At 42.4% G+C, this 26,874-nt stretch overlaps 1 protein-coding gene across 1 annotated transcript; it reads left to right on the plus strand.

Moving 5' to 3' along the window:
• Positions 1–299: 299 nt before the first annotated feature.
• Positions 300–23,602, plus strand: HSD3B1 (hydroxy-delta-5-steroid dehydrogenase, 3 beta- and steroid delta-isomerase 1). Its single transcript, XM_033940883.1, has 3 exons — positions 300–926; positions 14,523–14,687; positions 22,026–23,602. Exons 1-3 carry the CDS (start codon positions 767–769, stop codon positions 22,841–22,843), a joined length of 1,143 nt encoding a protein of 380 aa, XP_033796774.1. The 5' UTR covers positions 300–766; the 3' UTR covers positions 22,844–23,602.
• The last annotated feature ends 3,272 nt before the right edge of the window (positions 23,603–26,874 follow it).

Consider the following 26,874-nt stretch of genomic DNA (forward strand, 5'->3'; position numbering starts at 1 on the left):
CCATTGCTTTCAGTAGAAGTAAAACACCGGATGTCTCAATCCGTCCTCCTTTTTCTGGAGCCATATGGTAACCCTACCCCAGATGAACACTGCAAGGCATAGACATTGGTGACATCCCTAGTGACATCAACAACAGTACAAGCACGTCCATCAGAATGAGCAAAGCATGTTTCAAAGCAGAGGACCCTGGGGAAATTTATGCTTCCAGGAGTTTGAAGGCTCTCGCTGCCTATTTCCAGAACGTCCTTGAAACTTAACTAGCCTTCTGAGATGGGGGTGGGAGTGAAGGATAGGAAAAGAGAGACACATAAGATGAAAGCATCCCACTGCATATATATATATATGTGTCAGCAACTTACCATGCATCTTCTAAACTGCTATCTGCTTCCCACAGCTTAACCAAAGAAAGAATTCACATTTTAACTTTTCATTGTTTTTAATTATTACATTCCTTTGAGTGAATCATTCCTTTAAGTGAATCTTTGTTTTTAACCGATTACATTCCTTTGAGTGAATCTGATGCTTTGGATCATCACATCAGCTAGATTTATTAGGCATAATTTAGTCAGAATTCTCTAAAACTTTCCAAAGGCGGCCACAACTAGAAAGTGTTTTCTAGGTGCAAGAAAACATAAATCAATATATATATTTTTTTTTCATTCTGCATTATTTACTCAGATTGCTCCTGCAGAGGCTGTCAGTCCTTCCAGCATTTGGAAGCAGCGAGAGGAAGGGTTGTTTTTCCTCTCTGTTTGTAAGTGTGGTCATGTCTTATTCCCTGGCTGGTGTGAGCTGTATGGTAACTGGAGCTGGAGGGTTCCTGGGAAGTAGGATTGTCCAGCAACTGCTCCAAGAGGAAGAGGAGCTGGCAGAAGTCCGGCTGATGGACACAACCTTCAGTCCCGAGCTGCTGAAGACGTATGAAAGTAAGTAGCCTGTTTGTTATCTTTCTTTTCATTGTCCCTAGGGCATTCTTCTGGTAGTGGGGAGAGATGAGAAGAAAGTAGCCAAGAACTGAATAATAGGACCAACTGCTCCAGCTGTAATAGAAGAGTCACCTGAACTCTCAAAGGTCTCAGACTGTATATTTAAACAACTTGTTTTTGGAGGCTTTTAAGAGAGTGGGCTGTGATATTTATTATGAGCATGTTAGATGATTCTGGTTTTATTTGTATGTTTGTATATCGTTTGATGATTATGTTTGTATTGTGTGTACCGCTTAGGTTTAAGCGGGTTAGAAATGTTTAAATAAATAAATAAACTATGAATCTCAGCAAGCATTAGTAATCTAGATGCGCATTTTTTTTACCAGTTTAAGCTCTGAGATTTTCCTACTATTTAACACATCAACAACTGTTGTGCAATTATGCTTTGACTTTAAACATTAATATCAAAGCAACTAAGCAATCTTACTGATTGTGACTACGATTGAAAAAGGCTGGTGTGGTTCGGAAATTGACCCTTAACATGATATGAGCCTGAGTTAGGTGCCTCTGAGGTTTGTGATTATATCTGTTTCTAGGTATTATTGTTTCACATCTTACGTTTTTATTATAATGTATATTTTTATGTGATCCACCTGGGGTTCTTGGTGGAATATAAGTGGGTCAGCTGGTTTGTGGAGCCTCTTGTCATATAAATATTCATAGTATGGACTTATTTTGTCCAGTTTATCAAAGTTCAGTTTTATAGAAACAGAGTGAAAGACTGCAGAAGAGGATTCAAGTAGAGGAGACAGGCTAGAGTTGAATGGACTGATTGGTTGGCTTGTTTTGCCATCGCAAACTGGCAGAACCTGTGCAATCACGCAACCAATGTGTCTCTCTCACATGATTGCTGCAGGCATCAATTTGCCAGGTACTTGCATTTCAATAAAATGGCAAAGTGGAGTTCTGTAGCCAAATACTATTTTCGAAGCTCTCCCTCTATATCATCAAGCACCTTCTTCCATAAAAAGATTGATCTCTACGGAGTGCCAGGTCTCTCTGTGCTCTGCTTTCCCCTTTACTTTGCCTGAGTTTCATAATCTTGACATTTGTCACCATTCCAGTGTGTTTTCTACTTTCTTCCTTCTTTCATGCCCTTCAGAATTTTTCTCCTCTGAATCCATAATAATGTTGACAAAAATGATATCATGGTTAGTGAGGGCTTTCACCCTTCTCTACTTATGCATAATGTGTAGGATTCAAATGAAAAGATTAGACAGTCAGACAGATCACAGTATACCGTACATATTGATTCCTCTATCTATATGGTTTATGGCAACCCCTTACCTTTCCTTTTTATTAGAAATTGATCTACTGCCTTGTCTGTCCTAAAGGTCCTTTGATAAGGTAAACCATTTAATATATTTATATATATTTCCAGAACATCCTTGAAAAAAAAATTAAATATAAATATATATATATATATATATATATATATATACATACACACACACACAAACAAACCCTTGGGAATGGGCATATTTCAGTTTTTGGATTTTGGAATTGTAATGTTAAGTTAGAAAAAGACAGACCATAAGCCCATAAAATTGCCACCAGACCCTTTTTTATTTCAAAATAAGGCAAACATTAAACACGAATGAACTTCCACGCCAGGTGGTCGAGGCCAGTAGCGTGCTCGACTTCAAGAGTCGATGGGACAAACAGGTGGGGGCACCACAGAGCTATGCCCAAAAGATGGATACCCCAGGGAGGAGGGTTCGTATTGATTAAATGGGCAGATTTGCGGGAGGGAGGGTTCTGGAGTGGGCAGACTTGTTGAGCCACTGGCCCTTTTCTGCCGTCATACTCTAAGTTTCTATGTTTCTATGTCAAGCATTTCAAACACAAACATGTTACAACTATGAGGCTGGAGCAATACCTTCAAAGATAAATGAAGTATCGGGGGAGGGGGGAGTGCAGAGAGAAGAGGAAGATGCATTCAAAAGGAAGGAAGAGGAAGAGACACATTGGATGGAGAGGGGGGAGAGGTAGGATAGTAAGCCATGTAACTCATTATCTTGATTGTAAACCGCATTGAATCCTAGTTGAAAATTGTGGGATAGAAGAAACTGTATGGTATGGTAAAGGGGAAAAAAAGAGGGTAGAGTTAGTGAGGAATAAGAGGAAGTGGAATAGGACAGCCAGGGTGAGGGAAAGATGGAAAGCTCTAGGTAAACAATAAAAAGAGGGAAATTGGAGATTAGGTAACATGTAAAACATGTAAAACATGGTCTAAGTCACAAAAACCCACCTAAACTCATCAGATAAGCACTGAAAACACATAACACAGACCCCCACACACTACCCTAGTGATCACCGACTCCCACCACCCCCATAAAAATATTAATCACACCTTTAAAATTCAACCTCCAGACCATCATCACCTGGCCGCCTGGCATAGGAAAGCCTAGTTGTCCAGCACAGAGGCAGCTTAAGTCATCTTGGGGGTGGGTTAGGGACCCAGGGAGAGGAGGACCCATGCCCATAAGCCCCTGTAATCACTGCATTAATACTTAAACATGTGCACTGCCCTATACACCCCCAAAACCCTTTTTTACTGGCATATAAGTGGCTCCTGCAGCCATAAGGGCTATTGGGGTGATAGATAAATGGGTCTAGGGGATTATGGAGGTGGTTTGGGGGGGCTTACCATAACCTATAAGGGAGCTGTAGGGAGGAGAAGACATGGCACCCTTTTTGTGAAGTTCACAGCAGTGCCCTGTAAGGTACTCTACTATTTAGGTGGCATGTCTGGGTGTGCAGTCCATCACTTTGCAAACCCTTCCCACGTCCAACAGGGCTTGTTCTAGACGTTTTGGACTTGGTCGGAAAGTTGGACGAAAATGTGGTATAAAGATGGACGATTTAGCGACTTGGACAATCAGATCTGCAGGACGTATAATTAGACGATTTTCGAAACGAAAAAAAAGTTGGACATATTTTTCAAAAATGTGTCTTAAGCTGTTTTTTTCTTTGGACGACTTGCGAGATGGACGTAAACGGACTTAGACATCCCTTTCGATTATGCCCCTCCACTTGTAAAGTGTATTTAGTACAATAAATTGTATCAACTTATTTTCCGCGCAAGAGGTTTTTAAGCAACGGCCAATACACTAAATGCTCTGTGCTGCTCCAACACTCACAGGAACTGTATGACCGCCGAAGCAGCACAGAGCATTCAGTGTGCCAGCCGATGTTAAAAACCTCTTATGGGGTTTTGTTAAAGGGGGGGACAATTAATGTTTGCTTGTTCAACTGATTATTAATGCTTTATTGTAAGCTGTCTAGGTTTTAAGTAGATAATAAATATTTTAAATGAAATAAAAATAAATAAATAATTTGTAATGTAGTGATTGGAATATGTCAGTTTTTGACATTTACATCTGCTATCCTTATTTTTGCAAAGTACAGGGGCCATACATTACTGTTTTTCTTTCTATGGTGTTGCACTGTATGTAGAGTCAGATTTTTTTTGGGGGGGGTCAGTTTAATTTTTGCCTACATATTTCTATTTATAATTTGTGATTACTTAGGCCCTCGCCCCAAATAGAGTAAGACTTCTGCGCTCTAGCGATTCCCACATGGCAAATCCGATGACACCCAGAGAAACAGAATGGCCTTCCTTGCATTTGCCACATGGAAATTGCCAGCATGGCTTTGTTAAAGGAGCCCATAGTTTTCTGTTAGCATTAACTGTTTAAGTTCAATTTGTACTAATCCGATGTTTAGTTGTCCTATAGGTGTATTGATGTTCTAGTGCCCGTTGCAATGTTTTTGGAACTGCCTTTTGCTACGTAGTCGCTTGTGTGATTTTACTGCTATTATGGTATGGTAAAATTGCTCAGTAAGTCCTGAATTACATTTGTAGTGCTTTATTACTTCTCAGTATGGCAGTATGCATTTCTTTTCTGATCATTGTTATTATTTTTTGCATTTTATGATTATTACTGAAAACAATTTCATTGAATAGAGGAGGGGATGTTAAAAAAAGATCTGCTCCAGGTGTCAAATATGCCACTGCCACCTTGGACCTTGAAGTAGGCACAGGGATGGGAGTTGGGTGGGGGGACTTTGGGTAAGATGCTTTTCTTCAGGGGAGGGAGTGGCAATCAGAAGCAGTAGAAGGGGATTCGAGGGACAGAAGCAGTGAACCCTTGCTGTCCTATTCTACTTCCTCTTATTCCTCCTCTTTCTTTCCCATGCAGATTCTTATATCCCACAATTTTCAACTAGGATTCAATGCGGTTTACAATCGCATTATTAATGAATTTGGCAGCTAAACTGATTACTGGTGTTACAAGGACAGCACATAGTACCCTGATTACTGCAATCTACTCCTAACTGGTATCCCTCAGTGTCGCCTCTCCCCTTGCAATCTGTGCAAAACTCTGCTGCATGACTCATCTTCTGCCAACCTCGCTACGCTCATTAAGTCACTTCACTGGCTCCCTATCTGCCAGCACATACAGTTCAAGTTCTTATTGCTGACCTACAAGTGTGTGCATTCTGCTGCTCCTCAATATCTCTCCTCGCTTTTCTCTCCATATACACCTCCCAGAGAACTCCGTTCCTCAGATATCATTCTTAGCGTTACCCTTCTCCTCCACTGCCAATTCTAGACTTCGTTCCTTTTATCTAGCTGCCCCCTCCTATGCCTGGAATGAATTACCTGAGTTTGTCCGTCAAGCCCCTGCCCTTCCCTTGTTTAAAAGCAGACTGAAAACTCATCTTTTTGATACAGCCTTCAGTTCTTAACCTTACTCCTCTGCCCTCCAACCCAACCCACTGATTAACCATTCCTCTTAACTGTATCCATGACATCCTGTTTGTCTGTCTTGCCTGTTTAGATTGTAAGCTCTTTCAAGCAGGGACTGTTTTCTTACTCTTTGTGACTGTGTAGCGCTGTGTGTGTCTGGTAGCGTTATAGAAATAATTAATAGTTGTAGCAGATTCTGAAACATCTTCACTGGTTACCTATGCAACAACGGATTCACTATAAGGTGTTATCTTTGGTATCTTACCAATCAAAAAATACATTCAAAACATAGCTGAGGCAAGGGATATCCACATATACACTAAATAGGTAGAGAAAAAGACCTCAATGTCACTTAGGATAAAGCAAACAGCGTGGAGGGGCATAATAAAAAAAAAGCATCTAAGTCCCCTTTTGGCCTAAGACCTTAAACGTTCAACCCAGAAGCAGGGAAAGTGTCCATAACCAAAACAAACGTCCATGTTTTGATTATGGCCTTCCTCTGCCTAAACGCCCAATCTCCACTACGTCTAAAAGTACACCCACAGCACATCTACACTTTTTAGCCATAATGAAACAAAAAAACGCCTAAGCCCCAAACGTCCAACAGAAGGGCTTTTAGGCGAAGGAGGAGCCAGTCCTTCGCCTAAAAGCTGGATTCTGTAACCGGTGTCTGTCAAAAACAACACTGGTTATAGAATCCCCCCCCCCCACAACGATCCAGGCAGGTTCCTCAAGCCCTCCTGCTATGTCAAACCACCAACACCCCCCCCCCCCCCCGATACGATCGGGGCAAGAGGGAGCCCAAGCCCTCTTGCCCTGCGGCAGCCGCGATCCCCCAACACGATCGGGGCAAGAGGGAGCCCAAGCCCTCTTGCCCCGCGGCAGCCGCGACCCCCCCGACACGATCGGGGCAAGAGGAAGCCCAAGCCCTCCTGGCCCAGGCGACCTCCCTACCCCCACCCTCCACTACATTACGGGCAGGAGGGATCCTAGGCCCTACTGCCCTCGATGACCCCCCTCCCCCCAATGTCCGCCCCCCCAGAACCCCTGATTGCCCCCCCCTTCAGGTTAGTGTAATCTCTTGTAGAATTTTGGAACGTGACTCTCATACATGCCAGGTAAAAAATGCCGAATTGGGCTCCAAGGTTCTTCAATTGAGGGCGGTAAGCAAGTAATTTCTTTCCCACCTCTGCAATTCTCTTGCTCAGGTCCAGTACAAATAGCAGGGTATTGCCTTCATACTAAATTGGAGCCAGCAATCTAGCTTTCTGCATTATTTGCAGCAATTGGGGATACCGCAAAACTTTTAGTATCAGAGGTCTGGGATATCTGCTGTTAGATGATCGTGATGCTGGTATACGGTGAGCACGCTCCACTTCAAAATCCCTCTCAAATGTGATACCAAGCACCTTCAGGATTAGTAACTCCACAAAGTTAACAACATTGGTGCCTTCTGTTCCTTCAGGTAACCCAAGAATTCGCAGATTGTTTCTCCTTGCACGGCTGCTAGCATCGTCAATTTCTTGCTCTAAAACCGCTATCTTTTTAATTTGTCCTTTGATCTGTTTAACACTGTCTTCAGTAGCAGTTGCTTTAATTTCAAGATTATCTGAATCTTGAATTGAGCCATCTCTGATGTCAAGTTGGAAAGTTCTTTAATCTTTTTTGTGTTGTTCATTATTTCTTCTTTGGATTCTGTCATAAGGTCTCTCAAAACTTTAAGTTCATCAAGAACCTCAGACATGCTCCCTTTTGAGGTCTTGGAGGGAGATTAGTGCTCCAGTTTATGCCTTTTTCCAGTTTTATTGGTGGCCATCACAGCTTTAGTTGTAGATATTCCAGCAGAAAAGAAGGTTAACAGTAGGATTATTAAAGTCCAGAAAAATTTCTTAATCGATGTTCAGTCCTCATTTTGAAATTAATAACATTGTGTGGAGAGCAACTCGATCAGCCTGCCATTCCTCTCAGGCACTCTAGCCCCCCCCCCCCCACACCATGTTTATTTTATAAATATTTGGTTGTCATAGCCTCCTGAAGAAGGCACTTTTATGGTGCTGAAACACTGGCCATGTTGAGTCAGTATATTTTCAAAGCTTGATTAAAAATCCCAGTGGAAACATCTCTTAATCTCTACTCTGTATTTGTCTATTTTCGACACCGTAGAGGTTCTTCATCTGTCCTCTTGGGCAATGCCTTTTTCTTGAATTCACCAGCAGGCTCTTTAATTTGGCATAGGTCCTTGATTCCCTTATCCTATGCTTTGAACCCATGCTGTTTCTTATTACAGTTCTAAGTATTCCTAAAAGCTCACTGCCTTTTGGAGCTCTCTTATGTTTTCTAGAGTTCCCCTTTGTTTCAGGCTGCTATAAACACAGCCAGTCAGATTCAGCCACACAGGAGTTTCCTAAAATAACAGTCATAAATCAGGCTGATTAGTTGGCTGAAGTCTGTGAGGGTGCAGTGAATGGAAGGGGAGAAGTATTGGACTCATCGTGGGCCCTTGGGGAATGTATGGCTATGGAGTAAAATGATGAGGTTTTAGTAGTCCAGCATAAAGGAGTGGTCAAACCTGAAATAATTACTTTGGAGTAACTTTGGGAAGCCATAGTCATTTTGAATGCGTTTCTTTCAGATCAAATGGATACAATTTTAGTGGAGTCCAACTAATTTCAAACCCAGGCTGACTCACAGGAGACAGTGTTAGATAACTAAGAGAAAAGTTTCCAAGTAATTTTTTTTTAACTCATGCCCTTTTTATTTTTTGATTTTATATTATGTAAAGCCACTTTGAATTTTGATAAGGCGTTATATCAAATTTTTAAATAAACCTGTAACCAAGTGTATTAGTTGTTTATATATTGCCTATCAATGAAGGTTGTCTAAGTGGTTTTTATGTTTAGGTACTGAAGCATTTTTCCCTAGCTGTCCTGGTGGGCAATGGAGGATTGAGTGACTTGCCCAAAGTCACAAAGAACCCATAACCTCAGGGTGCTGCAGCTGTAGCTCTAACAACTAGTTCACTCCTCCCTCCCTAGGCTAGATGGAAAACAGTTGGCAGACTTGCAGGCCTGTAATGTTCTTAATTTGTATTTATTTCAATTACTCTTCATATACCTTTCTAAGGGAGGTAGTTATCGATCTATGTTACAGAAATAACACAGCAATAACTTTTACCAAACCTTGATAACTACCCCAAGCTCTATATGCAGCTAGGCAGTTTACAGTTAATGGGGTTGACAAACATTATATGTTTATCATATGTCTGTCAATCCCTTTAGCTGTAACCCTGCTATTGCCCTGCCCGGTAGACCTTGTCAATCCCATTTAACTGGAACTCTGCTATATGTGTGTCTATATGTTTAGACAAACATATATAGGGTTCCAAAATGCATTAGCAGGAAGAATATTCTGGCCCTTTGCTCCAGAAAAGGTGTCAATTAGAGAATGACACGGGGACAATTTTTTCCCTGTCCCTGTGGTAAGTCATTTTCCCATCCCGTCCCTGCAAGTTCTTTTCTTGTTCCTGCCCCATTCCTGCAAGCTCTGTCCTCATCTGCACAAGCCTCAAACATTTTTAAATCATAAGTGTTCAAGGCTTGTGCGGTTAATGCGGAGCTTACAGGAATGGGACAGGGACAGGGAGAGCAGCAAAACTCATGGGGACGGGACGGGGAAATTGTTTACCTGCAGGGAACTCTCTAGTGTCACTCTCTAATGTCTATCAAACCAGAATAATAGGAAGTCTATTCTGAGATTGTGGTCCAATTATGTACCCACCTCTGGGGAAACCCTCAGCCTCAACTAATGTGAGGGCACCACAAACATATCATAACATTAAAATATAACCAAAAGACATGTGTGAAATTTACAAACTTTGATCGGAGACAAAACAATGGGATGCAAAAGGAAGGTGTTACAAAATGTTCCAACAGCCTTACCTAAGACCTCATCCCACTCATTCACCAAAATCTATAGCCACAAGAAATCTTGATGAGCTATTCATTCTTTCTACTCCAATGGAAGTTAGAAATATTTGCACATAAAGGATCATAGAAACATAGATCGTGAATGTCTGTTTATCCACCTGTCTGTCTTGAGGCAAAATAATTCTCTGACAGTTTAATGACATGACAGAACCCCCCCCCCCCCAGTAAAAAGAGACAGCAAGTTTGAAAATGTGCCAAGTCAGACTGCAGGTTCCAAAGAAATAAACTCTCTCAATCATGGCCCAATGCATGAGTAGGCTAGACCATTGTTCTTCAACTGCCGGTCCACGGACCAGTGCTGGTCTGCAAAAAAATCTTGCCAGTCCATGAAGGATTCGGGTCCCCGCAGCAAAAAAAGGTGCCGGCGTCAGCTGACTTGCAACTTCCTGTTGCCGTCACTGTGCCGGGACTCCTGCCTTCGCCGGGACTCCTGCCATGTATGCCTCATGCTCCTGCCTTTGTCTCCACACCTCCAAAACAGCAGCAGTAGCTCTGTGTGCTTTTAACTTCAGCACAGAGCTGCCCCTAATCAGTAGTTTAGCCGCAGTTTCATGAGACAGCCTCGGGGCCTTTGCTTCGATGATGCAATGTGGGCCAGTCTACCAAAGGCCCCGAGGCTGCCTCATGAAACCACGGCTAAACTACTGCTTAGGGGCAGCTCTGTGCCGAAGTTAAAAGCACACAGAGCTGCAGCTAGCCTAAAGACTCTTGAGCCCACTGAAGGAGGGCAAAGAGCAGCTGTCCTGGAGGTCTCCCTTCCTCTCACCTTTGCAGGTCCCTTTAATCTTCAAATGGCGACGGGCCCCGGCAACGACGTCAAGTAAGTTCCTGAAATTGTGGGAGCCGGTGCTGAGGCCACTTCAAAAAACAATCTTAGTTATTAAGCTCAGTGTGTGTGAGGGGGCTTGGGGAGAGAGAGACGGAAAAGAAAGGCTGTCCGCATGAAAGAGATAGGGACGATAAAATTAATATTTATATTACAGGTTTAGTGCATTGTGTATATAAAACCATAGCAAATGGCGACGGGCCCCGGCATTGATGTCAAGTAAGTTCCACTGTTCCTTGCAAGCGGTGCTGCTCGGTCAAAGCTTCCCCTCTGACATGAGCCACCCTCAGGGGAAAGAAAGTGACCCGCAAAGGTGAGGGGAAGGGGGAAGATGATGGAAGTGGGGAGAGAGAGAGAGAAGGGGGCAGATGATGGAAGTGAGAAGAAGGGAGAGAGCAGAAGGCAGATGGATGTCAGTTGAGAGGGGAGAGCAGATGTTGAATGGAAGTGGGGAAAGAACACATACTGGATGGAAGGAGGAGATAAATAAAGGGCATATGCTGGATGGGGGAAGAAGATAGTTAGTAAGATAATGGAGGGGTGAAGGAAAGGGGCGACAAGTTGTGGGTAGACACAGTGAAAAGAAGGAAACAGGAATGAATAGTAAGAAATAATTTAATTTAGACAGAGACAGAAAATAGAGAAGGAAGACCAGAGAAGAAAAGGAAGGGAAGAGAGAGGAGAGAACGATATCAGATCTGAGTGGAGGAAATGAGAAGAGAGAGGTGAAAAAACCACAGGGGGGAGGGAAGGAGAGAGATGCCAGACCATGAGGGGAACAGAAGGAAGATGATGGATGCCAGACCAAATTGGGGGGGGGAGGCAGGAGGAGAGATGGCAGGGAAAGACAGTGGATGGAAGAGGCAGATGCTGGATTGAAGAGACAGAGGGCAGACACTGGATGGAAGAGAGTGAAAAGACAATGAAAGCAGAAACCAGAGACGACAAAAGGTAGAAAAAAATAATTTTATTTCTATCTTGTGATTAGAATATATCAGATTTGAAATATATATCCTGGTAGAGCTGATGTTAGACATAACTGGGGAGTGCATAGCCCAGGCAGTGCTTCTTTAGCTTCCAGCTGGCTTAGGGTTCTCTCTGACCAGGGGGCAGTTGTCCTAGTTGCACCCCCCTAACACCATTCCTGCCATGTGTGACTGTGGTATTCTGTTAGCATGATATTTGTGTAGCATTCTGTAATAATTTGGCTTATTCAGTTTTCTTGATAGTAGAGGGGATATATGTGAAGGGGAGTGGAGACAGGAGTTTTGTTGATCTTTGCCCTGTATTATTTGTATTTATAAAATGACAATTATACAGAATATTGTTTCTTTTTATACTTTAATAAAATATGTTCAATATAAAATCATAACTATTTGAGGCTTGTGTGGATGGGATAAGATGGTTTGTGGGACTGAGCTCGAGGGGACGGGGTGGCGATGTTTTTATTTTTTAAATTTCAGTCTTAGTAGTTTGCCGGTCCACGAAATAATTATTTTATTTCCGCCAGTCCATAGGTGTAAAAAGGTTGAAGAACACTGGGCTAGACTACTGTAATTCGTTGTTTCTGGTGTTAGCCAAAGCTAAGCTGAGAGCTTTACAAGTTATGATGAACTTCGCAGCTAGATTGATTAGTGGGGTAATGAGAACATCTCGCACTACCCCTGTATTTAAGATGTCTACACTGGTTACCGAGTATTATTTTTGGTGGTTCCAGTTCCTAGAGAATCAGAAGAGAGAGGAACAGCAGCAGGACAGGTCAGAGCGCTCAGGGCTGGGAGCTCCTGATAGCAGCCAAACTCCTGAGTCGATGGAGTTTGCTGAGGCTGGAGAAAAAGTACCTCTCACTCTGGTAGAGGAACCACTGGCATCCATATTTTGATCCTGACAAGCAAGTTGCTGTTTTTTTTTCCTGTTTTGACAATTAAAAGTATTTATTGCATTGACTCTGGGCCTTGTACTTTTGATGGTGTTCCTTACATTAAACGCTGAATTATTACATCCTTGTGCAGCTCGCTGCAGCTCACAAGAGTTTACTTGTCACCGGTGATCCCAGACCCTCGGCCTGGAGCTTGCCGGTCACAAACTATAACCGAAAGTTAAACAGCCCAGGATCGATGGAACTTGGACGTTGTGACTTAGACCATGTAAAACATGGTCTAAGTCACAAAAATCCACCTAAAGTCACCAGATAAGCACTGCAAACAAATAATACAGACCCCCACACACTACCCAGTGATCACCGACCTCCCCCCCCCAACCCCATAAAAATCGTAATCACCCCTTTAAAATTCAGCCTCCAGACCATCATTACCTGGCAGCCTGGCATAGGAAAACCTAGTCGTCCAGCACAGAGGCGGCTTAAGCCATGTTGGGGGTGGGGTAAGGACCCATGGAGAGGAGGATCCTGTAATCACTGCATTGTTACTGAAACATGTGCACTCCCCTATACACCCCAAAACCCTTTTGTACTGGATATAAGTAGCTCCTGCAGCCATAAGGGCTATTGGGGTGATAGATAAGTAGGTCTAGGAGATTCTGGAGGTGGTTTGGGGGGCTCACCATGACCTATAAGGGAGCTGTAGTAAGATGATGACATGGCATCCTTTTTGTGAAGTTCACAGCAGTGCCCTGTAAGGTACCCCACTATTTAGGTGCCATGTCTGGGTGTTCAGTTCATCACTTTGCAGACCCCTCCCATGTCCAACAGGGCTTGTTCTAGGCATTTTTGACTTGGACGAAAAGTTGGACAAAAATGTGGTATAAAGATGGATGATTTAGCGACTTGGACGATCAGATCAGCAGGACGTATAGTTAGACGATTTTCGAAACAAAAAAATTTTGGACATATTTTTCGAAAATGTGTCCTAGACTGTTTTTTACTTTGGACGACTTGCGACTTATACTCAAACGGACTTAGATGTCCCTTTCGATTATGCCCCTCCACGTGTCTACAAAAATGAAAATGCTTACAACTGCTGGAATGTTTTTGTGGCATAACTTATCCGGTCAAATAAGATTATGTGTGGAACATTCTACTTTTTAAAAAAGTGCTTAAAACTAAGCTATTTGTTGATGCTTATTTATGATACTATATGACAATCATTCCTCTGAAATAGTTTTGCTTTCCCTTTAATGTTGTTGATCAGTACTTGTTGAAAGTATTGTTAAAGGCATTTTTCTTATGTCATTAGCTATATTTATGATGATTTTGGATTACTGTGTTTCAGTGCATGTTTATTTTTATGCTTTTTTGTATGTTACTTTGGAAACCGATGAGACTTTTGGCGGTATAAAATTTTTTTTAATAAATATAAAATGTTGATGAGAGGAGTTCCAGCTTCAGTAGCATAGAAAAATTAAAGGAATGAGTTGAAACCTGGCATGCAGTGCATGTGGGGGAAACTGGTAGAAAGACACATAGGGCCTGATTCTCTAAAGCAGTGATTCCCAACCCTGTCCTGGAGGAACACCAGGCCAATCGGGTTTTCAGGCTAGCCCTAATGAATATGCATGAGAGAGATTTGCATATGATGGAAGTGATAGGCATGCAAATTTGCTTCATGCATATTCATTAGGGCTAGCCTGAAAACCCAATTGGCCTGGTGTTCCTCCAGGACAGGGTTGGGAACCACTGCTCTAAAGGACGCCAATCTCGACGGCCACTGATTGCGTGTCTATCATGCATCGGTGTCCTTTAGAGAATTGCGTTGTCATCATGTGATTGAGCGGTTAATATCCGTCTCACATCTCTGCTCCCCAGGTGCAAAGACACAAACATCAACAGTTAAACACACTTCCAAACTGGTGAGACAAGACTTTTGTTGACTCTGTCCCATTGAACCATGTATGTGTCTGTGTGCAGTAATTTTTTTTATATATAATAGTTTCTACCTATATTTTGCAGTTATAGATCAGAAAAGGCACTGCATGAACATGCATTGACTGTTCTCCTTTTGCCATTGCAGAGTTTCAGGGTAAGACTGATGTGAAATTCCTGAAGGGGGATATCCGGGATGCAACGTTTCTGCAGAAAGCCTGCCAGGGCTTGTCCCTTGTGATTCATGCAGCCTCCATCATTGACCATATAGGATGTCTAGATGAAGAGCTGGTGAAAGCAGTCAATGTGAAAGGTATCATAAAGCAGATAGATGGGATGATTCGGTTGACTAGTGGGTTGGTAGTGACTGAAAGTCCTATGGTGGCCTATATGAAATGAGTTGATGGTCCAAGTTTAGTTCCCAGTAGCTTGCACCGATGGTCCTTCAAGAATAACTAGCAAATTCAGCACTGACACCATTGCAGGCCGTCTGTGAAGAGAGGCCACAGACTGTAGTGGCATGGAGGCCATTAGGGTTACCATATGGTTCCAGAAAAAAAGAGTATACAACTCAACAGAAAAAGAGTCTTCCTTTACCCAGCACAGCGAGAAGCAAAACAAAAGAAAGGCAAAGCCAATGTCACAATTCAATACAAGGGATTTTATTGAAAGTGAGAACTGTGAGTTCTTTGGCAAGTTTCATTAGAAGTTTGGCTGTCAGTACTTCTTTCAGTAAGTTCCTAAAGGTCTTTTTCAAGACTAACTGAAATAGAGATGCCACTGTAATATCCTGTTATCATTTTGGTATGTCCCTTGAGGAAGGCAGTGTTCTGCCAAAACCAGGATCCTAGTTGGTACTTCCCATAAGAACTTTCAATAAAATCCTTTGTGTTGTATTGTGACATCGGCATTGCCTTTCTTTTGTTTTGCTTCCAGATTGAGACATCCGGGTTTTGATTGAGACATCTGGGTTTTGCTTCCATGGCTTTCAGTGGAAGTAAAACCTTGATGTCTCAATCCATCCTCCTTTTTCTGGAACCATATGGTAACCCTAGGCCAAATTAACCTATTTCTTCTTAGAGGTGGTTTCTCCAAAGCAGGGTTAAAGTACATTAGTAAGGCAATGTGGGAAAACTTACGCTTCAGCTGCTCTTGCACTGTACCTGTTCTATAGATAAATGGTTTTGAGTGCTATCAGTCCAGCAAATTCACTAGCAAAATGAAAAATCAGTCCAGAAAATTCACTAGCAAAATGAAAAATAAACATATATAAATATAATTAAACCAAGGTATTGTAAACTTTAGATTTTTAAGCTTTGTGGTAGGTTCATTTTTTAATCAACAAACTAACTCCTAGATCAGTGTAACTAATTTCCCATAAAACCATAAAGAAATCTTAGAATAACGCTATGGAGTTGCTTGTTTTGATGTTAGCATACTCTATTCTGGCAAAACCATCCTGTGAGAATTCTCTTGGTTGAAGTCCCGTGACAGTAAGCCTATAAATAGCCTCCTCAGTCCTATCACAAAAGTCTTGCTCTGTATTCCCCTCAGAGATCCCATGAGATACTACAATGAATATTATTTTAAGCTGATTTTCTCTAAGATATCGGACAGCTCAGTGGGTGTCTACTTCTATGGAATATCATGGGACTCATTTTCAAAAAAGAAAACCATCCAAAAACCACCATAGAATGACAGATGAACTTTTTTTTCCACCTAAATGTCCAAATCACTATTTTTGAAACCCAGTTTTAAGATGGTTTTCTATTGAGTTTGTCCACAGGTCATCTAAATTTCAAGGGGGTATGTTGAGAGCATGTTTTGGGTGGGACTAAGGTGGGCTTATGATTTGGATATAATGGAACATTGTAGAAAACATGCAGAACAAAAATTGGACATTTGAGGATAGACCTGTTTCAATAACAAATAAAAGGGTAAAGGAGTTGGGATTTGATATACCGCTTTTTCTGTGTGCTTATAATCAAAGTGGTTTACATATTTTAGACAAGTACTTCTTTTGTACCTGGTGCAATGAAATGTTAAGTGATTTGCCCAGAGTCTCAAGGAGCTACAGTGGGATTCAAACTCACAACAACAGGTTGCTGAGGTAGCTGCTCTAACCACTATCAGATGACCACTGGGCAGTAGGTTTTTGGATGGCTCATATTATTTCACCAATATAATAGGCCCCAATGGAAGTAAAACCTTGTACATTGCAGGAGCACCTGAAGTGTAAGTTTTCCCACATTGCATTGCTAATGTGCTTTAACCCTGCTTTGGAGAAATCACCTTTAAGAGGAAATAGGTTAATTTGGCCTAGGGTTACTATATGGTTCCAGAAAAAGGAGGACAGATTGAGACATCAAGGTTTTACTTCCATTGGGGTAATTTTTGCAAAGAGGTACACACTCTAGACCAGTGGTGTACCTAGTATATGTGCACAAAACACAGGGGAAGCAAATCCACAAAGTACAAAATAGCAGAAAAAAGTGGAATTGTCCAATCAGAAAAGGTGATTGGACAATTCCACTTTTTTCTGTACCTAGTATATGTGACACCCGGAGCCCATCATTTTTTGACACCCCCCCATCTGTATGAAAACATGATTTTTAGTAACAATCCACATGTCACACATGAGTACCTAGAAAAAGGCAGCATCTTACATACTGCAATGAGCAGTACAACATCAATACACCCATTGTAAAACTAAACAAGCCAGACTAGTACAGATCAATCCTGCAGTCAATCCTAACAAAAAACTATGTCTTTCGAACACACAGAACACACCTTCGCCTAGTATGGAATATGTAATCCCTCCCTCTTTTACAAAACTGTAGTGTGGATTTTAGCCACGGAGGTAACAGCTCTGACGCTCATAGAATTCTGAGCATCAGAGCTGCTACCACCACGGCTGGCGCTAAAAAACGCTCCACAATTTTGTAAAAGGGAGGATAAAATAGAAATACATAAACAAAAGTTAAATTGAACCAGCAAGAAGCTGGACTCTGCATACAATGCACCACAGAAACAGTGACACATGTCTCCTAAAGCAATAAATAAATAGAAATTTTTTTTCTACCTTTGTCTTCTGTGGTTTCTGCTTTCTTCATCTTCTTGTACCTCTCTTCCTTCCATCCACTGTCTGCCGTTTCTCTTACCCTATATGGCATCTTCTCTCCTTCTATGCCTCTTCTAGAAACTGTATGCCTCCCCCTTCCATTTCTCCTTTCACCCCATTGGTCTGGCATCTCTTTCCTCTCCTTCCCTCTCCCACACCTCTCCTCTGCAATCCTTTTCCCTTTTATCCCTCATTTTCCTTTTCAATTTATTTTCTACATCTGTCTAGATTACGTTCTTACTACCCTCTCATCAATTTCCTTTTTTGCTATAGCTTGCCACCTCTTTCCCTCACTCCTTCATTGTTTCCCTAACTCAATCCTTTTCTCCCCATCATGTGCCCTCCTTTTATTTATCCCCTCCTTCCATCATGTACCCTCTTTCTCTAACTCTTCCATTTAGTACCTTCTCCTCTCTCTGTCCACTTCCATCCAGCGTCTGCTCCCCTCTTTCTCTCCTCCCATTTCCTTCCTGCATTTGCTCCCTTATCTCTCCCATCTGCACTTCCATCCAGCATAGGCTCCCCACTACCATCCAATGTCTGCCCTTTCTCTCTCCATCCACCCCTCTTCAATCAGCATCTGCCCCCTTTCTTTCCCTCCAATATCCTTCCCCCTTATGTCTCTCCCATTTCTCTGTACATCAATTCCATCAGCACTACCCTTCCATACCACCCTGCCCCCTTTCTTTCCCTCCACCACTCTTCCATTCCAACAGTCTTGCTCCTTTTTCTCCCTTCATGCAGCAAGGTCCCGCGAAGACTGTAGCTGCCTGCTGCCAGTCCATCCCACTCCGACGTACTTGCTCTGGAGCGGACTCGGCAGCTGCATGCTGGAAGGTCCCGCAATGACTCGTCTGCTGGCTCTGCTCCGGAAGAAGTAAGTTATGTCAGAGGGGATAGACCCGGCAGACGCAGGGAGTTGCGGCAAAGTCCCGCAATGACTGTGTCTGTCAGATCCACCCCCTCCGATGTAACTTACTTATTCCGGAGCAGAGCCGGCAGATGAGTCATCGCGGGACCTTCCTGCACCTCAGCATGGCTGCCAACTCTGCTGCAGAGAAAGTAAGTCAGAGGTAACTTGACCATTTATTTTTTTCAGCAAAAGGGGACATCTATTAATTGACTGTATCCTTTCTTTCATTTCTTTCTTTCTGCACTCAGGCCCAAAAATTGTCCCTTTCTATTCCCTCCCTCCTTCCTTCCCATGTTCTTGGTGCCCTCAGTGCCTCCGTCCTGTGTCCTTAGTGCCACCAGTGCCTCCTTATGTCCCCCACTGCCTTCCAGATTTTGTCCACCCCCAAAGTCAGCCTGCCTACTTATCTCCCTCCCTCCCTGCCGTGCTAAAGCCAGCCAGCTTGCCTGCCTACATCCTTCCCTCCCTGCCGCAGAAAAAAAAGCCTCTCTCCTTCTTTTCCCCCGGTCCACGCCACTGCAGTCTTACCTCCCCGCTGCTGCTGCTAACTGTCAACAAGAAGTCTTCTTTCCGACGTCAATTCTGACGTCGGAGAGGACGTTCCGGGCCAGCCAGGCAGTGATTGGCTGGACCGGAACGTCCTCTCCGACGTCAGAATTGACGTCGGAAAGAAGACTTCTTGTTGGCGATTAGCAGCAGCAGCGGGGAGGTAAGACTCCAGTGGCGCGGACCGGGGGAAAGGAAGGAGGGGCAGGTCCAGTTGCACAGTAGGGCAGGAGGACCCGGACTTGGCCGGCTGTGCACCCCCGCAAGGCGTGCACCCAGGGCGGACCGCTCCCCCACCCCTTCTTGGTACGCCACTGCTCTAGACTACATAAGGTTCCTAAAAAAATCAGTGCAGAAAATGGTAGTGAGTGCTATTTTATAAATGGCGCGCAAAGTTACACACCATTGGACACCTGACCCTGCCCTAACCTTCCCACACCCTGCCCTCGGCCTCACCCACAACCCCACCATACCCTGCCCCACCCCTCACCTTTCAATTCTTTAGTTCTCCTTCCTATCCTCTGTACCCTTTTACCTGCATAGAATGTGTACAGTGCTGTGTATGCCTAGTAGCACTATAGAAATAATTAGTAGTAGCCATTGTAGTAGTATCAGTTCTAGCTCCATCCCTGTCTCTTCTTCCATCCCTTGCCTCCAAGGCCATTCTTCTATTCCAGTCCCTATATTCCACCCCATCCAGCTTCTCTTCCTTCTGTACCCTTTCTCCTGTACTCCACCCCAGGGCCAATATCTCTCTCTTCTTTCCCTTGCTCCCTCCCCATGGTATTGCATCTCTTTCCCCCTCCCCGAATCCACCATCTTTCTCAATCTCTCCCCACATCCCAGAATCTACCTCTTTCTCCCTAGCCACTGCATTGAATCTGTGGACAGCTTGGCAGAAGCAACGGGTTGAGCCTGTTGCAGTCGTATTGCTCTGAAAGTTGTATCTCCGCAGGTCCTGCCTATGTGGGAACAGGAAGTCACTGCAGAGAAGCCACTTCTGGGGCATGCCAACAGCAGTAGGCTCACTTCATTGCCGCTGCTGGGCTGCCCAAAGATTCAATGCAGCGGTCAGAGATGGATGTAGGAGGGAGAGTTAGAAGACCCAGCTAAACCCAGCCAGATAACCCCAATCTAAGAAAACCATCCGGACACATCTGGGTTTTCCCAGACATATGATAACCCTCTTTACGCATGGCCATTTATACCAGGAAACGTGATGCTAATCCTCACTCTTAAATTAAGCACGGATCCCACCTTATTCTATAACTATACACATACCTTAGAGCAGAGGTGTCAAAGTCCCTCCTCGAGGGCCGCAATCCAGTCGGGTTTTCAGGATTTCCCTAATAAATATGCATGAGATCTATTTGCATGCACTGCTTTCATTGTATGCTAATAGATCTCATGCATATTCATTGGGGAAATCCTGAAAACCCAACTGGATTGCGGCCCTCAAGGAGGGACTTTGACACCCGTGCCTTAGAGGAACACTCCAATCCACCCATTACCTTCTCATTTCCAAGCCCCCTTCTTGGACTTACATATAAAATTTAATCTTATTAAGATCCCAATTATTGGCACTAACTGGCTTGTTATTCATTTAAATTCTGCATACAAATTGGATACACACCCAAATTTGTGGGCACAATTTTTAGCACTTTTTATAGATTTCAAGGGAATGTGTAAAGAGGGCACACTTTTCCTGATGATCCATGGATATGTGCAGCATCAACCATGCATGAACCATCAAGATTATTTAAGCCTCTTTGCTTATTTGGCAGTTGGGTAGGGGGCCACACAAATTATTTGTTTAATTCTGGGGCATGGACCAGGATCAACTTGCACTGGCAAGCTGCAGCAAGTACAATCCACACAGTCTTTCACTCGAAGAAAAGGTTGGCCACACCAAAGGTTGTAAATTCCAAACTGAATGTTTACTCTTTCATCATAGAAAGGGTGCTGACTTGAACAAACTCCAGTTACTTTAACAAAGTCCAGCTATATACAATCTCTCCTTTTAGCTGGCACCTCAGATGTTTCAAACATCACAAAGATTCTCTTTGCTGAATGGACTCTGGCCATTCAGGAAAAGGAGATCTCCCCAAAAGACAAATCGCCTGCCCAAGGACAGATCTTAAGTCATTCTTCAAGACCACCCTCCAGGGAGTTAAAGAGCTGTCTTGGTCTCTCTGTAAGTTGAGCTTCTAGAAACTCCCAGCCTCACTCCCCATTGAACAGGGAGCCTGGCAGTTTCACAGGAGCTAGCAAGTCTAGCACACACCAACATGTTCCTATGACAATTTCTCCTTGTCCAGGTGCAGACTATTCAAAACCCAGCTGTCATAAATCCTTGCAATGCCTAGGACTGACAAGAGCAGTAATGATTTGTAGCCACTGTCACGGATGTAAACTCTTTTAACACACTATCACCCTTTACCATAGGCAGCCCTATAATCTAGGGACTGCACCCAGTTAGTTGATACCTACAGCACTGAAAACCTTTACACCACTCTAGCAGTCACAGTGAACATATGCACACTCTGTCCCTAACCTAGTGCATCGATATATATATAAAATCATGAGTGCTATAGAACTTTTTAATGAGGAATAGTTACTTAACCTTTCCTAGAATACAAGGACATGTCGTATAACAACTCACAATCAAGGTGTGTAATTTGTTGCTGGATAATATTGCCAAATTAATAGCACAGCTGGGATTAGAGAAGGTTTGGGTAAGTTTCTGGGAATGTAGGAGGTGATAATTTGTGGCTATGATTTGATGGTGATTTTATTTTGATTTTGGTGTGTGATTTTAGTTTGTTTCTATTTTATGTAAGTTTGACGGTAACCCTCATAGATTTTATATATAAGATAGGATAGAAATTTGTTAAATAAATGAGCAAAAGGGAGGAGGGTTTTCTGGCTCCTTCCTAATGACCCATATTGATTACTGTTGCAGGCAGGATACTGGACTTAGTGAACCACTGGTCTGACCTAGCTTGACATTTCTTTGTTCTTATGCTCAGATCCATTATTTCTCATATCTTTAATGGTCAACTCTTTTGAAGGTACTCAACTGCTGTTAGAGGCCTGCATCCAGAATAATGTGAAGTATTTCATCTACACCAGCAGCGTTGAGGTGATGGGTCCAAACTACCGTGGCGACCCTGTCATCAACGGTAATGAAGACACGGCATATGAAAGCAATCATTACTTCCCTTACGGCCAGAGCAAGAAAGTGGCAGAAGAATACGTACTGAGGGCAAATGGTGAAGCGTTAAGGAATGGTGGCAGCTTGGTGACATGTGCTTTACGATCTATGTACATATTTGGAGAAGGGTGTCGCTTCCTTATGTGTCATTTGGATGATGCCATTCTGAACAAGGATGTTTTTCTCAGGCTGTCTAGAAAAGAGGCTATTGTAAACCCAGTCTACGTAGGAAACATTGCCTCGGCGCATATCCAAGCAGCCAAAGCCTTGAGGAACCCCGAAAAAGCCACGCAGATAGCGGGGAATTTCTACTACATCTCAGATGATACACCACCCATAAGCTACTCAGACTTCAATCATTCAATAGCTGAGGGGCTGGGCTTTGGAATTCAGTCCAAGCTAGCCATGCCGGTGCTGCTACAGTACTTTCTTGCTTCCTTGCTGCAGATGTTAAGTACCTTGCTAAAACCTTTTATAAAATACGTCCCTCCTGTCAACAGGCACCTGCTAAATATATTTCACACGCCATTCACGTTCTCCTACAAGAAAGCCCAGCATGATTTTGGTTATCAGCCACCCCACAGCTGGGAGGAGGCAAAGCAATCAACAAACAAGTGGATCGCCTCAATAGTTCCACAGCGCAGGGAGTACCTAAAAAACGGCAAGCAGTGCTAGCAAATGACAGCAGCAGAGCTGAGCAAAACAGGGAGCCCTTCGACATTAGATTTCAGGTGTGCCACATGAAAATAAACAGGTTGATCCAGTCCTAACTTTATTCCTGTTGCACGTATAGTGATTTTGTACTGATTTTCCCTCAGAAGCATGGGAAGTACAATCTGCAAGCCTGTGGTGGGGTAAAACAGCATCAGGATCAACCTGTCCCTTTTGATGTGGGGCCACTGAGTCACTCTTCATTACTTCTAAAATGGTGGAATGTTTGATTTTATTGGCAAATAATGGACAATCGTTTGGGGAAATCACTTTTTTTTTTTCAGACAGAGCTTTAATGTATAAATTTTCAGCAAGGTGCCTAACCGCAAAAGTAATCATGTAGTTCTCAACCCACACAAATTCCAGGAGATTGTTCAAACACAATTTACATTATATTTGATTATTAGTTTGTTGTATGGCTTAAAGTCCTTGGCGTTCACTTAATAGAAAAACACTGATTTAAGCCCTTGTTTGAAGTTTTATAAGAAATGGCCATCTTTTCTCACAGGCCAATCCCTCTAAGTTAAATCTTTAGGTCTGGAAATCAGCAAAATCATGGTGCTACATGATTGTATAGGGTACACATGTTAGTGGCAAGTTTACTGTGCATGTACAATCTTTTTTTTTTTTTTAATCTGGCAAGTTCTTTTAGGCCCACATAAAGAATACATCTGTTCACCTATCCGACAATAAAAGCCTGCCACTACAAAAGATTCTTGGACAGAACTCTTGCCTTCCAGGCAGGCAAATGGAACAATTGGCTTAGTAACTTTATCACACTCTCCTCATCCTACTTCAATTTTAGAAAATTGGTAAAAACGAGTTTGTTCAATCGATTTGTAAACTAAGAATCTACACAGCTCTGCTAAGAACTATATAGCTTTCAATATGTAAGATTGTACTGTTGACTTTGATTGTAACCTCTTCGCTGATTGTCCAGCGCTTCTTGCTGTAAACCGCCTCGAACTTCCATGGCTTTGGCGGTATATAAGAATAAAATTATTATTATTATTATTATTATTATTAATTGCAAAATATTTTTATATATGAAAGTGCAAACTTTTTTTGCCAGCAGTTGTGCAAACTTGCTAACTTTCAACCTCGGGGTCTTCAGAATGCCAGCTGGGTCAGCAGACTCAGGCCGGCTGGGCTCCTCGTTAGTCCCATTGGTTTATTTTATATTCTTGTATGTACTTCAAATCATTGATTCAATCTTCTTTATACTTAATTATTCATAATTTCTCTTTTACAAATATGTGTTATTCAATTCATCAGTAAAACAGCTACATGCACTCAGTTTTAACCACCGTGTACTTAGCTTGCTTGGCAGCAACACCTCTCCGACGGAGTATCTGTTTCAACCCTTTCTTCAGGGAGCAGGTGAGCTTTTTAAAGCAAAATGCTGCAAAGCCAAAGTGAAAATCATATTAGTACCTTTATTGCTAACAATCTATGAAAAATTATTGTTCAACTTTTTCATCTAAACAACTTTGCACTTTGATATATAAAAAAAATTTTTGTATGATAAATATATTTTAATTCTCAAAATTCGAATCTAACAATCTTAATTGCAGGCATTTTCCAACAACTCTTCTGCCCTCCCTTTACTCTTCCCCCATAAACATACATATAGGGCAGGGATCTCAAAGTCCCTCCTTGAGGGCCGCAATCCAGTCGGGTTTTCAGGATTTCCCCAATGAATATGCATTGAAAGCAGTGCATGCACATAGATCCATGCATATTCATTGGGGAAATCCTGAAAACCCGACTGGATTGCAGCCCTCAAGGAGGGACTTTGAGACTCCTGATATAGGGCTTCTTCTACTAAACCGCGCTAGTGGTTTTAGCGCCGGGAGCTGCGAATGACCCGCGCTGCTCCCAATGCTCATAAGAACTCTATGAGCATCGGGAGCAGTGTGGGCCATTCAGCGCGGCTCCCCGCGCTAAACCCCCAAGCGCAGTTTATTAGAAGAAGGGGATTGTGTGTCTCTGAAGTGTTTTGTATGATAAATGGAAATCTTTAATTTTGTATGTTAATATGTAACTCGCCCTGGATAAAGGCGGGTGGGAAACAAACAAACAAACCCCCCTTATAATGTGGATTAAAGTATTACATACTTTTCAATGGCCAAGGAGATGATTTTATCAGGAGCACAGAACAGCATTTTGAGGGCAATTCTATAAAGGGGCACTTAGTTTGAGGCACCAAAAAGGAACCTTTTCGGATCATATTCTATAAAAGAAAGCAGATGCCTACTTTACTGAATGCTACCTTAGGTTAGGCGCAACCACTTACATCAACTATAGAACTGATATAGATGCCGACTCCTAGATTGATACAAAACCATGTCAATTAACTGTGCACCCTGCCACACTCAGCCCATGTGCAAGCCCACCTTCAAACTGCATGCTATCACATTTAGGTGCCATTGTACTGAATAGTGGAAAGCTGGAATATTGCATTTACACGCTTATGTACACACATAAACACATATATGCCAGTATTCTGGTCCTTTATACATGTTCTTGTCGCCTAAATGTTGGCATTCTTTTTATAGAATTACCCCCATTTCCTCTAATTCTATAAAAAGTGCTAAAACATCACATGCGCAATTTTGGTTGCGTACCCAAATTGCATGCAAAATGTAATTGAACAACAAAATAATTAACGCCAATAATTGGCATTTTCACAAGCAATTATCGGTGCTAATTAGAATAAATTACAAGTTACATATATAAATTTAGACGCAGATATTGTTTTCTATTCTGAAGACTGAAACTGATCCATTTTCTATACAATTTTCTTTCTCTTATCCCAGCCTTGACATCTTGGCAAATGCATCTTTAGAAAAAATTGATTCATTATGTGCAACCTTTGGCACTTCATTCAGAAAGTAGAGATGCCGACATGTTTGATACTGTCCCCTGAGGAAGGCGACGCTGTCACTGAAACTTGGATCCTAGTCAGGACTTTATTTGGTTTTTATATATTTTCAAATAAAAGACTCGTGACCATCAGTTGGCAGTGACATCTCCAGTGCCTCTTTTTGTTGTTCTCTATAGTAGTCCGAGGCTTTATCTCTTCTTTTTTTGTTCTCCAACCTTTTTCTACTCTCATACAGACTCAGATGGAGTTGTTACACCTGGACAATCACTCAACTTCCGCAGATTTTACTGGTACGCATATTCGGCCATCATTTACTTTGCCTTATCTCACTGTTCTAACAAAAACATTCACTTCTTCTCTTGATCCGATTCCTTTGTAATGGTTAAATTTACCAGCTCATGTTCTCTTACCTTTGGCCCTTTCAATGATTACAACCTATTTGTCAACCTCTACAATGCCCTCAACTTGGAAAGCGGCTCTTGTTAGACCTATTTGAAAGTGATCATCTCTTTGACCCTGGTAATGCTACCAATTATTGCCCAGTTTTTCAACTATGCTTTCCCTCAAAGCTTACAGAGAAAATTGTATTTAATCAGCTCTCCAACTTTTTAAATCATTCCAACATTCTTCAACCCAGACAATCTGGCTTCAGGAAGGGTTTTAGCACCAAAACAACTATTACAGCCTTACTCAGTGAATTACTACTTCTAGTACTACTACTTAGGCATACGCGGTGCTGCACATTTTGACATTTATAGACAGTCCCTGCTAGGAAGAGCTTACAATCTAACTTGGACAGACAGACATGACATATAGGGTTGGGGAAGCAGAACCCAAGGTGAGAGGAGTTGAAAGCACTTTCAAAGAGATGGGTTTTTAACTGGGCCTTTAACACTGCCAGAGACGGGCCCACCGTAGGGATTACACTTGCACTTAGATGTAGGTTACATTACTTTAGATGTCTCTGTAGATCTTAGTGTGGCCTTTGACCTGGTAGATTCTCCTCTTTTGATTCAAAGATTACAAGAGATTGGCATGGCTGATCAGGTTTTAGATTGGTTTAAATCATTCCTTTCTAACACCTTTTGAAGTTGACAGCTTAGATCAA

This window comes from Geotrypetes seraphini, chromosome 4 (genome assembly GCF_902459505.1).
Source record: "Geotrypetes seraphini chromosome 4, aGeoSer1.1, whole genome shotgun sequence".
In the NCBI taxonomy this organism is placed as follows: domain Eukaryota; kingdom Metazoa; phylum Chordata; class Amphibia; order Gymnophiona; family Dermophiidae; genus Geotrypetes; species Geotrypetes seraphini.